This window comes from Harpegnathos saltator, unplaced genomic scaffold (assembly GCF_003227715.2).
Source record: "Harpegnathos saltator strain DR-91 unplaced genomic scaffold, Hsal_v8.6 scaffold68, whole genome shotgun sequence".
Taxonomy (NCBI): domain Eukaryota; kingdom Metazoa; phylum Arthropoda; class Insecta; order Hymenoptera; family Formicidae; genus Harpegnathos; species Harpegnathos saltator.
In genome coordinates, this window is record NW_020230515.1 from 259,871 (window position 1) to 272,433 (window position 12,563).

The 12,563-nt window shown below is 53.2% G+C and overlaps 1 protein-coding gene across 1 annotated transcript; it reads left to right on the plus strand.

Annotated features, from left to right (window-relative positions):
- Positions 1-6,895: 6,895 nt before the first annotated feature.
- On the plus strand, positions 6,896-12,043 carry LOC112589980 (uncharacterized). The gene has a single exon (XM_025305204.1). The coding sequence runs from the start codon at positions 6,896-6,898 to the stop codon at positions 12,041-12,043; it is 5,148 nt and encodes a 1,715-aa protein (XP_025160989.1).
- The last annotated feature ends 520 nt before the right edge of the window (positions 12,044-12,563 follow it).

The window sequence follows — 12,563 nt, forward strand, 5'->3', positions numbered from 1 at the left end:
CCCGGGACTGCCGAGTGTTCGTGTCCGTGACGCGATCCTGCTGGAGTTCAATCTCTGGTTGGATCGTCCGCATCGTGGCGGCCTGTCCTTTCACGCTACGCAACTGTTGACGGGCCACGGGGTTTTTGCGGAATTCTTGCACAAGATCGGGAAGTATCCATCCCCGCGGTGTTTTCACTGCGGGGACGAGCGCGATGATGCGCAACATATCCTGCAGCACTGCGTGGCGTGGAGGGTGCAGCGTGAGGAGTTGGTGGGGGAGGTGGGTGGGGATCTGTCCCTGCCCGCGGTCGTGCGCGAGAGCCTTCGCTCCCGCCGGGTTTGGTCGGCCGTGTTGCGGTTCGCCGCCACAGTGGTCGGATCAAAGGAGAATGCCGAGAGGGCCCATAAGAGGGCTGGCGACCGTTGGGTTGTGGGCTTTTCCCCCTCTTCTTCCTCCCAATCGGGGGACCAGGTAGGTCCGCTCCCTCCCCCGGCTCCGCGCCTTTGTCCTCGTCTTCCTTGTCGTCGTCGTTGTCCGAGGTGTCGGGTTTGTCGTCGTCGTCGTCATCGTCGTCGTTGTCGTCGTCGTCATCGTCCGTTGGTCGCCGTCGTCGTCGTCATCGTCATCATCGTCGTCGATCGTCCGTCTCGTCATCTTCGTTGTCTTCGTCGTCGTCGCGGTCCTCGTCGTCATCGTCGCTGTCCTCGGGGGGGGCTTCTTCGGGTTCGGATGGTGATGATGATCATCATCCGTTTGACCCGGGGGGGCGGGGGTAGGCAGGGAGAGGTGCGGCTCTCTCACCTGAGTCTGGCGTGGCGGCGCGCATGTGTGGCGGGGAGTCCGGATGGCTAAGTGCCGTCTTGCATGGTGATTCCCGGGCTCCTCGCATTCAGCACGCTGTGGGCCGGGGGGGTTTTAGTGGGTGCAAGTCCCACACTACCTCCAGCACGAGCCCCAGGGTGCGCGTCAGGCATTTCCCCTCCTTAACAAAAAAAAAAAGGTAGAATGTAGGTCCAATGTGAGGAAAAATAGTGAGGAAAAATATCCATTGTAGGACAAAATAGATTCTATGTAGGGTCAAAGTAGGTTTAATGTAGTGACAAAGAAGATTTAGTGTTGGTTAAAAGTTAGTTAACCGTTAGATTCGTAATCAGCGACCTCAAAAACCCCCGAGTAACGAATTTCAAGTGAATCTGATGAATTTAAGAAAAATTCGTCCGCCATATTGGATCCGTCATTTTGAATTTTTAAAATCTGACTTCAGATTCGTAATCAGCAGCCAAAAATCTTAAAAGAACCATTTCGGTTGAATTTTTTGGACATTATTATTGGAGTATAAATGTGAAGCTGCTATATTTTTTAATTGGACATGGTCAATTTTGACCCCCTATATTTCTTAAACGGGGCATATGCTCATCTTGAAATTTTGCAGGGATTTTTGGGTCATCATAAGTAACCATTTGGCATAAAAAAAGTTTCAAAAATCGAGGTACCGAAAACGGGCATTTTTTGCCGATGCTCTTTCTGCCACACCAAATCGTCCAAATTTGTATTAAAAAGTTACATGATAAAGGACCACTAATAGCAGGTTGCTTTAGTCCGCAATTTTCAAAGATAGAATTTCCAGATTTTATTCTTTCTATCGAATCTCCTAACAATTGTCTTATAGGAAACGATATATTAGGTTGTTCGGAAAGTTCGTTTCAAATTTCGCGCGCTCCACATTTCTATGTAATCAGTAAGAACTAGGGCGTTCTAAACGATTTTATGTTTGTCTACAAACATTCCCAGATCTATGAGCCCGCTAAGGAAACTTTGCAAATCTTCCTAAGTGCAACTATTTCGTCAGAAATCAGTTTGAAAAATGGAGAATCAAAAAGTCCATTTTCGTCATGTGATGCTATATTGCTTTAAACGTGGCTTCACGGCTTCGCAGACCCTGAATGAGATGTTCTCAGTATATGGAGATGCCTGCGTCACTCACCAGACAGTTCGAAAATGGTATCGAAAATTCGAAGCTGGCGATTTCAACATGGAAGATCAAGCTCGCTCAGGCCGGCCTCAGGAGGTTGATGAAACGCTTCTTATGGATCTCGTGCACGAAAATCCTCGAGTGACAGTTAGAGAACTTGCCGACACTCTGCACAAGTCTGTTTCCTCCGTGCATGACCATCTGAAGAAGCTAGGATTCTCAAGTCGACTGGATGTGTGGGTTCCACACGAAATGAATGAACGGCAGTTGCTGGAACGTGTGAACGTCTACGATATGCTGTTTCAATGGCACCAAAAAGAACCGTTCTTGAAGAGGATTATAACAGGCGATGAAAGTTGGATCCTATACAATTATGTTAGCCGTAAGAGGTCGTGGGGAACCAGCGACGCGTCTACGCAAACAGTGGCCAAGCCGGGGCTTCACGCGAAAAAGGTTCTTCTGAGTATCTGGTGGGATTTTAAGGGCGTGGTATATTATGAGCTTCTTCAACCAAACGAAACCATCAATGCGACGAAGTACAGCCTTCAACTGGACGAACTGAAGACTGCCATCGCACGGAAGCGCCCTGAATTGGCCAACAGGCGTGGAATTGTTTTCCATCATGATAACGCCAGACCTCACGTCGCAATGTCTATCCGTAGGAAGCTGTTAGACTTCGAATGGGACGTTCTTCCTCATCCTCCATATTCTCCCGACCTTGCCCCATCTGACTACTATTTCTACTACTGACTACTATTTCTTTCTTTAAAAAATTTTCTTCGGGACAAGAAATTCGAGTCTTTGAAAATCCTTAAAAGTCATCTTGATAAATTCTTCGCCAATAAGAAACCTTTATTTTGAAGCAAAGGCGTCATGCAGCTTCCTGAAAGATGGGCCAAGGTTGTTGAACAAAACGGTACATATTTGCTTCAATAAAGTTCCTCTTTGTATAAAATATTGCGCTCTTAATTTATTTCAAAAATTTGAAACGAACTTTCCGAACAACCTAATAGTTTGTTTGGAAAATATCGCCACTACGACAGAGGGTGAAAACATCGTTGTAGGTCGTAAATTTCTGATTGTAGAGGAACTTTATAGTAATCCGTGCAGTTCTATTCATTTTAGCATATTTAAAGTAACAAAATTATTTAATCTTCAAACGTGGCCTCTGCGTAAAATTACCATAATTACAAATTTTTTAAGTTACCGTGTACAGAAAAAGAATACCATGCAGTGATACCGCTTATAAATACAACACATTAATAACATAGAGAGAAGATAAATTGAAAATTAGTTTGCATTTCAATATTATAATCTTCTACTTTGAAAACGTTATGTTTTCATTTGTAACATTGTCTTTTCTTAATACGAATTTTCTTCCCATGAATTATATTTACACACATTCAGTAATTACAAGTTATTCATGTTATAATTTTTCCTTAAACAAAAGACGCGTAGGCTGATTTCTGTGTTGCAGGAAAATACAATGTGCAGTCGAGGATTTGTGGTCGCAGAATTTTCCGATGGAATCCAAGTTATACCAAAATATGGCTTAAAAGTGGAGATATGTGTAAATATCCGTCGCATTATAAAACGGACCAAAGGATTAGAAAAGCTGTAGAAAGAGAGGAAGTACCGAATGTTGAGTGGACTTGCCATAGAGTTATACGGACATTTGGCGAATATTGTAAGTATTAGGAGAGCAAAAAAGTTCTGATCCTTTTTTTGCAAAATTCAAGATTTATTTAAAAGCAAACAAAACTATATTAATCAACGAAATATTCCCCGTTTGCATCGATGACCTTTTGCCATCTTTCGGGCAGCTTGCGAATTCCCTGATGGTAGAAGCTCACCGCCTTCGAGGCGATAAAGTCATCAATGCATTTTCGTATCTCTTCAAGTGTCACAAAATGTGTATCAGTCAAGAAATGCTGCAGAGACCGGTATAGGTAGTAATCGGAAGACGCCATGTCTGGGCTATACGCCGCGTGCGGGAGAAGTTCCCAGCCTAACGCAAAGATATGGTCCTGAGTCACTTTCGCAACATGTGGTCGGGCATTGTCATGAAGCAGTATCACTTTACGACGTCCTTTGCCAGTAAATGGCCTCTTTTCTTCAAACACATCGCTCAAATTGCTCAATTGTTGCTGATAGCGATCTGCTGTTACTGTTTCACCCGGCTGTAAGAACTCGTAATACAATACACCTTTCCAATCCCACCATATGCAAAGCAAAACCTTCTTGGCGTGGATATTGGTCTTTGGCGTCGATGTCGAAGGTTGACCAGGGTCAACCCATGATTTTTTACGCTTCGGATTCTCATAAAGTATCCACTTTTCATCACCTGTAATGATTTGGTGCAGAAAATCCTTTTTCCGGAACCTTGAAAGCAAAGTGAGTGCCGTGTCACGCCGTCGATTTTTGTTGTCTTCGGACAGTACATGCGGAACCCATCTGCCTTTCTTTTGAACTTTTCCCATTGCATGTAAACATGTGGAAATGGCTTGTCGCGTAACGCCAAGTTGCTCTGCAAGCTCCTTTTCAGTTTGTGCAGAGTTTATATCCAACAATGCTTGCAGTTCGTCCGTTTCAATCTTTTGAAGGCGTCCAGCACGCAGTTCATCTTTAAGACTGAAATCTCCTTGGCGAAATCTTTGATACCACCTTTTACACGTATCATAACTTACAGCGTTTTCTCCATATGCAACACAGATCATTTCAGTGGCTTCAGCAGCATTTTTCTTCAGATGAAACGCGAAGTGGATGGAAAATCGAATATGCTCTTTTGTTATTGCCATCGTGAATACTGCTGATTTTAAGGTTATATGCATCAAACGCCAAATCGCACGATGTTTCGAAAGACCAAATGTCACTGCTTTAAAACCGCAAGAGGGCGAGAAAATTAATGCAATTTAAATTGTGGTTTCAGTAGTATGAAATCTAGGGCTCAGAACTTTTTTGCGCTCCTAATATTTAAATCACAAACGGGTGTAGTTTTATATTATTATTTAAATATATCACATGTTCAATATTAATACAATATATTTTCACATGTTTCACATGTTCAATATTAATACAATATATTTTCATTACAATTCCATACCAATATGAAGTTGCGAAAAATCAACGACACAGATATGACGTCCATGACAGCGCAAGTACATCTATTGGATATTCAAACAAGATAATTCCTCAGAGTATTAAGATAAATTATGATCGAGAATCATCGAAAATGGATGAAGACTCACACACATTGTCACAAGGTAAGCAAACGTATGTAAAACATTTGTACAATAATGCAATATGTTTAAGTTACAGTATTAATTTATTTTATTTCTTATATTTATAGATGAATATAATTGTTTGTCACACGAAAAAAGGAAAGAAGCTTACAGGAACGTTAGAGATCATTCAGAAAATCAGAAGAATATAAATCGACATACTGAAGCATCCCAAGAAGTTGACATATTTCATTATATGGAAAATATTGAAGAGAGGGAAAGTATAAATAATAATGATAATTTAAATTATCAGACATCGCAAGCTGCGATCGGTAAGTTGAGATGAAGGTTTTAAAAGCATCACAATATAATCATACAAATATAATATATAATACAATCATAAAAATATAGATAATGACAAGTCTTGCGACGTTACCTGTTCCGTACAGCATCACGTGCTGTACGGATAATCGGTGCGAGTCAACGCTGCAGGGCGGGCGGCCTGGTTCCCGGGGCGTTCTCGCTAGCGGCGGGGGACGCGGGTTCTCGCGAGCGAGCGCGCGGGACCCCCACTAGGTCCAACCGCGGCCGCTACACGGCGCGGCTCGCGATTCCGCTGCCCGCGGGCAAGATTCGACCGCCCGGATATATAACCAGGCGCGCGATGCCTGGTCCTTGCCTTGTCTTGTCTTCTGCCTGGCCAGTTTAGGTAGCAAGTAGTGCTACGCGTTAGTACATCGTGTACTGGTGATTACCGACGCGCTTCCTAGGGCGATCGGTATTTCGTTCAGATTCGAACCACTGCTCTATAGACTCTGCTGAGTTGAAGGTGGCGCCGATACACCCTGCTGGGTTGAGGCAAATGGTTCGAATCTCGTTTTGTGATCTCGGACTCACGGCGTTGCCGTGATCTTAGGAGCGACTCGACCGTCTCCTCGGAGCTTCGAGCTCTCTTATTGCCCAAGTGTCCGTAGGGGGCCTTGGCGGTTTTGGAGCGGCTCGGTCGCAGTCCTAGAACGTTCGCGCTCCTTCGTCCAAGTGTCCATTGGGAACTTGGCTTTCTCGCAGGAGCGACGTGGTCGTCCTGCGAGCCGGAGCTCTCGGAGCTCCGTTTCCACGCGTCCTCGGGACCGTGGCTGGCTATTGGCCAGTACGCCCGGAAGGGCAGGCCATCCGAAACGACGGAGGTCGTTTCGTTGCACGTCCTTGGCGTGCTTCGGGTGCCGCGCACCGTTGACGTCACGGACGTGTGTCCTGCGGGACTTGCGTAGGCGACGTTGTTTCGCTTGTATATAGCTACGTTTAGGTTCTTCGGCGTCGTTCTTCTGCGTTATTCTCTTCTGCGTTACTACTGCGTTTATTGCGTCCATTGCGTTTACACTGCGTGTCACTTTACGTCGGCACGTGCGCGTGCTTCTTCTCTCATGTTCTCGCCGCCGTCCCTGGGCATGGCCCAGTCGGCGCGCGACGTTGCCTGATCAGCAGGGTCTGTGGTCGCCTTGCGAGGCCCCGGCCTTTGATCAGGACGACCGGACGGTCACCGAGCGGACTCGAGCGAGCCTAGACGCAGGCGGACGTCGCTCTGCGATCCGTACTTCCAGCCAGCTCTCCGGAGCTATCATATGTTCGGGCTAGTTCCGAACATAATTTTGGTCCTTCGAGCCGGATCGGGAGCGGTAGTCTCGGACCTGGGTCGGTTTGTTTAGCTCGGGCTCCGTTATGTCTAAGGAGGAGGACATTCTTGGGCTCATCGAGCTGCAATACGACCGGCAGCACCGCATGGAGCGGCTGCTGGACAATGCACGCAAGTCCGGTCAACTGAAGTCAGTTGGCGGGTTGACGTCTCGTTTGCAGGTTCTCGACACGTACTGGGCTCAGTTCCAGGATGATCATCGCACGATCCGAGCGTCTCGCCTCAAGACCGTGCGAGAGTCAGACTACGTGCAACAGGATGCCTGTGGCACGGTACAGGAAGTCTACATTGCGCAGCGCGCAGAAATCCAAACCCTGCTCGATGGGTTGAAGGTTCAGGAGGCTGAGTCGGCTGCCCACGCAGTTCCCGCGCAGGCGGTAGTGCCCGAGGCTTCGTTGCCTCGCATTCCCATTCCGAAGTTCGAAGGGAAGTTTGACGAATGGCGCAATTTTAAGGATCTCTTCGAGTCCTTAATAGTCGATAACCCGTCGTTAGCATCAGTTCACCGGATGCATTATTTAAAACAGAGCGTGTCGGGAGAGCCTGAACGTCTGCTCCGGCACTACGGCGTCGCTACTGGCTCGTTTGAGCAAGCGTGGGAAGCGCTATGTGCACGGTACGATAACCGTCGTTTGCTTGTGGACCAGCATCTCGACGCTTTCCGGGATATTGGCCCGATGCGTCAGGAGAGCGTCTCCGAGGTTCGGAGGCTGCTGGATCGAGCCAGCGAGCTGCGAGCCGCCTTGCGCCTTCTTGACCAGCCAGTGGATGCTTGGGACGTGATATTGGTCAATATCCTCCGTTCCAAGCTAGACTCTGCAACGCGGCGGGCCTGGGAGATGGCCACCGCGGACCGGCGCGAGCCAGTGAGCTGGGACAGACTGGCAGTCTTCCTGGACGAGCGTCGGGTGGCGCTCGAGGCGGTTGCCGCGGCTCCGTCCATTGGGGACAGCCCCCGTGCCTCATCGGCATCCGAGCGGACTGGTCGACGATCGCTGCATCTCCATCGGCCCAAGCCGACCCGTTGCGCTGAGTGCGGTTCTGAGCATGGACTCAGAGAGTGTTCGGCCTTTAAAGATCGGCCGGTCTCTTCGCGACGGGCAAGGGTGCGCGCTCTCGGGTTGTGCTTCAACTGCCTCGGTCCGTCGCACCAGGCGGCCGCTTGCCCGTCTAAGGGTCGATGTCGGGAGTGCGGAGAGCCGCACCATTCACTTCTGCACTCCGCCCAGCAGTCTCCGGCCCCGGCGTCGGGGGAAGCGCCGGTCACGGCGCATGCTGCGACGCGGATGCCTGCGCAGCGAGTGCTTTTGGCCACAGCCAGGGTTTGTCTGATGGCGTCCGATGGCCGATCCGCTGTGGTTCGAGCGCTCATTGACCAGGGCTCTGAGGTGAGCCTGGTGTCCGAGGCGCTTGCGCAGCGGCTGCGCGCGTCTCGTAGATCGGTGGATGTCGGGCTGTCGGGCGTCTCAGAGGGACCCCCTCAGCGGGTGCGGGCCAGCACGTCATTGCGGCTCAGAGCAACTGCTGGCCTCCCGTTCTCCACCACGGTGGAGGCCCTCATTCTACCGAGGCTTACGGCGTACCACCCCCCGCAGAGGGCTCGGCTGACGGGGAAGTGGTCGCATCTGAGGAACCTCCGGTTGGCGGATGATCACGATGATGACGAGCGCATCGAGGCGATACTTGGAGCGGAGGTATTCGCCGAGATCGTGTTGACGGGGCTTCGCCGGGGCCCACGGGGAGCTCCCGTCGCGCAGCGTACCCGCTTGGGGTGGGTGCTGTTCGGGGCTCTCCCGTCTGCCGCCGGAGCGGGCGGCTCTCATTGTCATGTGGTGCAGTGTGCGTCGGACAACATGGCGGATCTCTTGCGGCGCTTCTGGGAGGTGGAGGAGATTCCGGTTGCTTCCCCGCTCTCTGAAGAGGAGCGGGCTTGTGAAGAGTTTTTCGCGGCGTCCTTTCGGCGTCATGCGGACGGCCGCTATCAGGTGCGGTTGCCTTTCAGGAGCCCTCCGACTGAGCTGTCTCTCGGCGACACTCGGCGGATTGCCACTGCCTCGTTGCATCGCTTGGAGCGGCGACTGCTTCGGCAGCCTTCCTTGGGCGGGGCCTATCGCGACTTTCTTGATGACTATGAACGACAGGGGCATATGATCCGCCTGTCGCTCAATGTCGAGACTCCGCGGCCCTCTTACTTTATTCCACATCACCCGGTGATTAAACAAGCCCCCGAGCTTAAGGTAAGAGTGGTGTTCAACGCCTCGCAGGCGTCCACCAATGGCCGGTCGTTGAACGACTTGGTGCACGTGGGGCCGCGCTTACAGCGAGAACTGGGCGAGATTCTACTCGCCTGGCGCATGCATCGAGTGGCCTTCTCTGCAGACATCGAGCAAATGTTTCGTCAAGTGCGGGTGGCTCCGGAGGATCAACACCTCCAACAGATTCTCTGGCGAGACAGCCAGACGCAGGCAATATCGGTGTACCGGTTGACCACGGTCACCTATGGCATGGCGTGCGCTCCTTATCTGGCCATCCGCACGCTGCACCAGCTGGCGCTGGATGAGCGGGAACGTTATCCCCGGGCAGCAGACTTACTTCGTCGACAAACCTACGTCGACGATATTCTTGCGGGGGCAGATGACCTTGGGGAGGCACGCAGTCGACAGCGTGAGCTGAGCAGCTTGCTCATGGCGGGCGGGTTCCGACTCAGGAAGTGGGCGGCCTCACATCCGGAACTCTTGTCCGGTATCCCGGAGGGGGACCGCGAGCCTTTGGTGCCTCTGCCGGACCCTGGGGCCGTGGGTGCATCTGTGCTGGGGGTCGGTTGGATTCCGGTCGAGGATGCATTCTGCTTTTCGGTCAACCCCGGGGCTCAATCAGCCATCTCGAAGCGTGGCATCTTGTCAGTCGTTGCGCGATTATACGACCCCCTGGGCTGGTTGGGGCCTATGGTAGTACTGGCGAAGATCCTCCTTCAGGACTTGTGGTTGGCCGGGCTCGGTTGGGACGAGGCTCTCCCTTCTCCGCTCTCGCGACGTTGGGACGCCTTTAGCACCGGGCTCGCGGAGGTTTCCGCGATCCGAGTTCCTCGCTGGACCGGATGGTCGCCTGAAGTGGAGATCCAGCTTCACGGCTTCTCGGACGCCTCGGAGCGGGCGTACGCCGCCGTCATCTACTTACGGGCTCGACGGTCTGATGGGACCACCCGTATCGCTCTATTGGCGTCCAAGACCAGGGTCGCCCCACTAAAGCGGGTAACGTTGCCCCGCCTGGAGCTGTGCGGTGCGCAGCTGCTCTCGCGCCTCATGAAGACCATTGTGGAGGCGCTCGGTTGTGCCGAGGCCTCCCTGGTTTGTTGGACCGACTCCTCTGTCACGCTCCATTGGATAACAGGGCATCCATCTCGATGGACCACCTTTGTCGCCAATCGCGTCTCGTACATTCACGAGAGCCTTCCGCGGGCCTCGTGGCGGCATGTCCCGTCCGGCGACAATCCCGCGGATTGCGCCTCCCGGGGTTTGTTGGCCGGCGGGCTACGAGAACACGCCCTTTGGTGGCGTGGCCCCTCCTGGCTTGTCGAGGACCCGGCGGGCTGGCCGGGTCTAACTTGCGTCGCGAGCGACCGAGGCACTTGCGAGGAACGGCGCATGGTTCACGTAGTGGCCGTGAACCCGGAGGACTGGTCCGGTGTCCTCCGAGCATGCTCCTTCCGCAAGGCCATCCGCGTGATGGCCTATGTACGACGATTCCTGCGAGTCCCACGGATCAGTGGACCCTTAACGGCGGACGAGCTGAGTGAAGCTCGACTGCGCCTGCTGCGGGTTACGCAGCACCGCTTCTTCGCGGAGGAATTGGGCCGTCTGAAGCGGGGGGGAGCATTGATGGTGAGATCGGCGTTGCGGCCACTCAACCCCATGATGGACGAGCGGGACCTCTTGCGGGTGGGGGGCCGCCTGCAATTCTCAGCGTTACCGATCGATGCACGGCAGCCAGTCCTGCTACCGCGACGCTCTCGGCTCGCGACTCTCGTTGTGCGAGATGCGCACGAACGCACGCTGCACGGGGGAGTGCAGCTTACGTTGCTCACCGTGAGGCGCGAATTCTGGATTCCGGCTGGGCGCTCTTTCGTGCGCCAGGTGATCCGGGGCTGTGTGCGCTGCACACGTCATAAGGGCACCCCGATCACCCCGTTCATGGCTCCGCTGCCTCGCGATCGGGTGTTGCCTCATCCACCGTTTTCTGCCACCGGGGTGGATTATGCTGGACCGGTCGCGGTGCGTCCGTCTCGAGGGCGCGGACGTACCACCTCCAAGGGATATATTGCTGTCTTCGTCTGCTTCAGCACGCGCGCTGTCCACTTGGAGGTGGTCAGTGACTATTCGGCCCCGACCTTCTTAGCGGCTTTTCATCGTTTCGCGGCCCGGCGGGGCCTGCCGGTTACCGTGTATAGCGATAGGGGGACCACATTCGTGGGTGCGGACCGCGAGCTGCGAGGACAATTTGAGGCGGTCATGGCGTTGGGGGGACCGGTCGCGGCCTCCTTGAGTAACCAGGGCATCACCTGGAAGTTCATGCCTCCTTCAGCTCCGCATTTCGGCGGACTGTGGGAGGCAGGAGTGCGGTCCGTCAAACACCACTTGCGATGGGTAATAGGAGAGCAGGCACTGACCTATGAGGAGTTCGCCACTCTTCTAGCTCGCATTGAGGCCTGTCTCAACTCCAGGCCATTGTATCCGTTGACGGACGACCCACAGGACTTGGAGGCCCTGACACCTGGGCACTTCCTGATTGGGCGCCCGCTGTTGTGTCCGCCTGAGCGATCCCTCGGGGACGTTCAGGTCGCGAGGATGAGTCGCTGGCAGCTGCTCCAGCATATGACGGAGCATCTTTGGGAGCGATGGTCTAGAGAATATCTAGCCCAGCTCCAGGTCCGGGGCAAGTGGCTCATCGCTTCTCGTCCGTTAGACATCGGCGACCTCGTGCTCTTGGCGGATAGCCGATTTCCTCCTACCCGGTGGCCTCTCGGCCGCATCACCGGCTTGCTGCCTGGCCCGGATGGGCACGTCCGCGTGGCGCAGGTGCGCACAACGGACTCGACCCTGACCCGGCCACTGGTCAAGCTGGTGAGGCTCCCTGTGGATCCGAAAGGGGCTCATCCCAATCAACCTTCAACATGAAGGGGATCAACAGGCCCTCACGGCCGCCAGGCCGCGAGTCGGGCCTTACTGGTGGGGGTTTGTTCCACCACTGACTTCCGTCGCCGCGACGGAGGCGGGCGGTATGTTCCGTACAGCATCACGTGCTGTACGGATAGTCGGTGCGAGTCAACGCTGCAGGGCGGGCGGCCTGGTTCCCGGGGCGTTCTCGCTAGCGGCGGGGGACGCGGGTTCTCGCGAGCGAGCGCGCGGGACCCCCACTAGGTCCAACCGCGGCCGCTACACGGCGCGGCTCGCGATTCCGCTGCCCGCGGGCAAGATTCGACCGCCCGGATATATAACCAGGCGCGCGATGCCTGGTCCTTGCCTTGTCTTGTCTTCTGCCTGGCCAGTTTAGGTAGCAAGTAGTGCTACGCGTTAGTACATCGTGTACTGGTGATTACCGACGCGCTTCCTAGGGCGATCGGTATTTCGTTCAGATTCGAACCACTGCTCTATAGACTCTGCTGAGTTGAAGGTGGCGCCGATACACCCTGCTGGG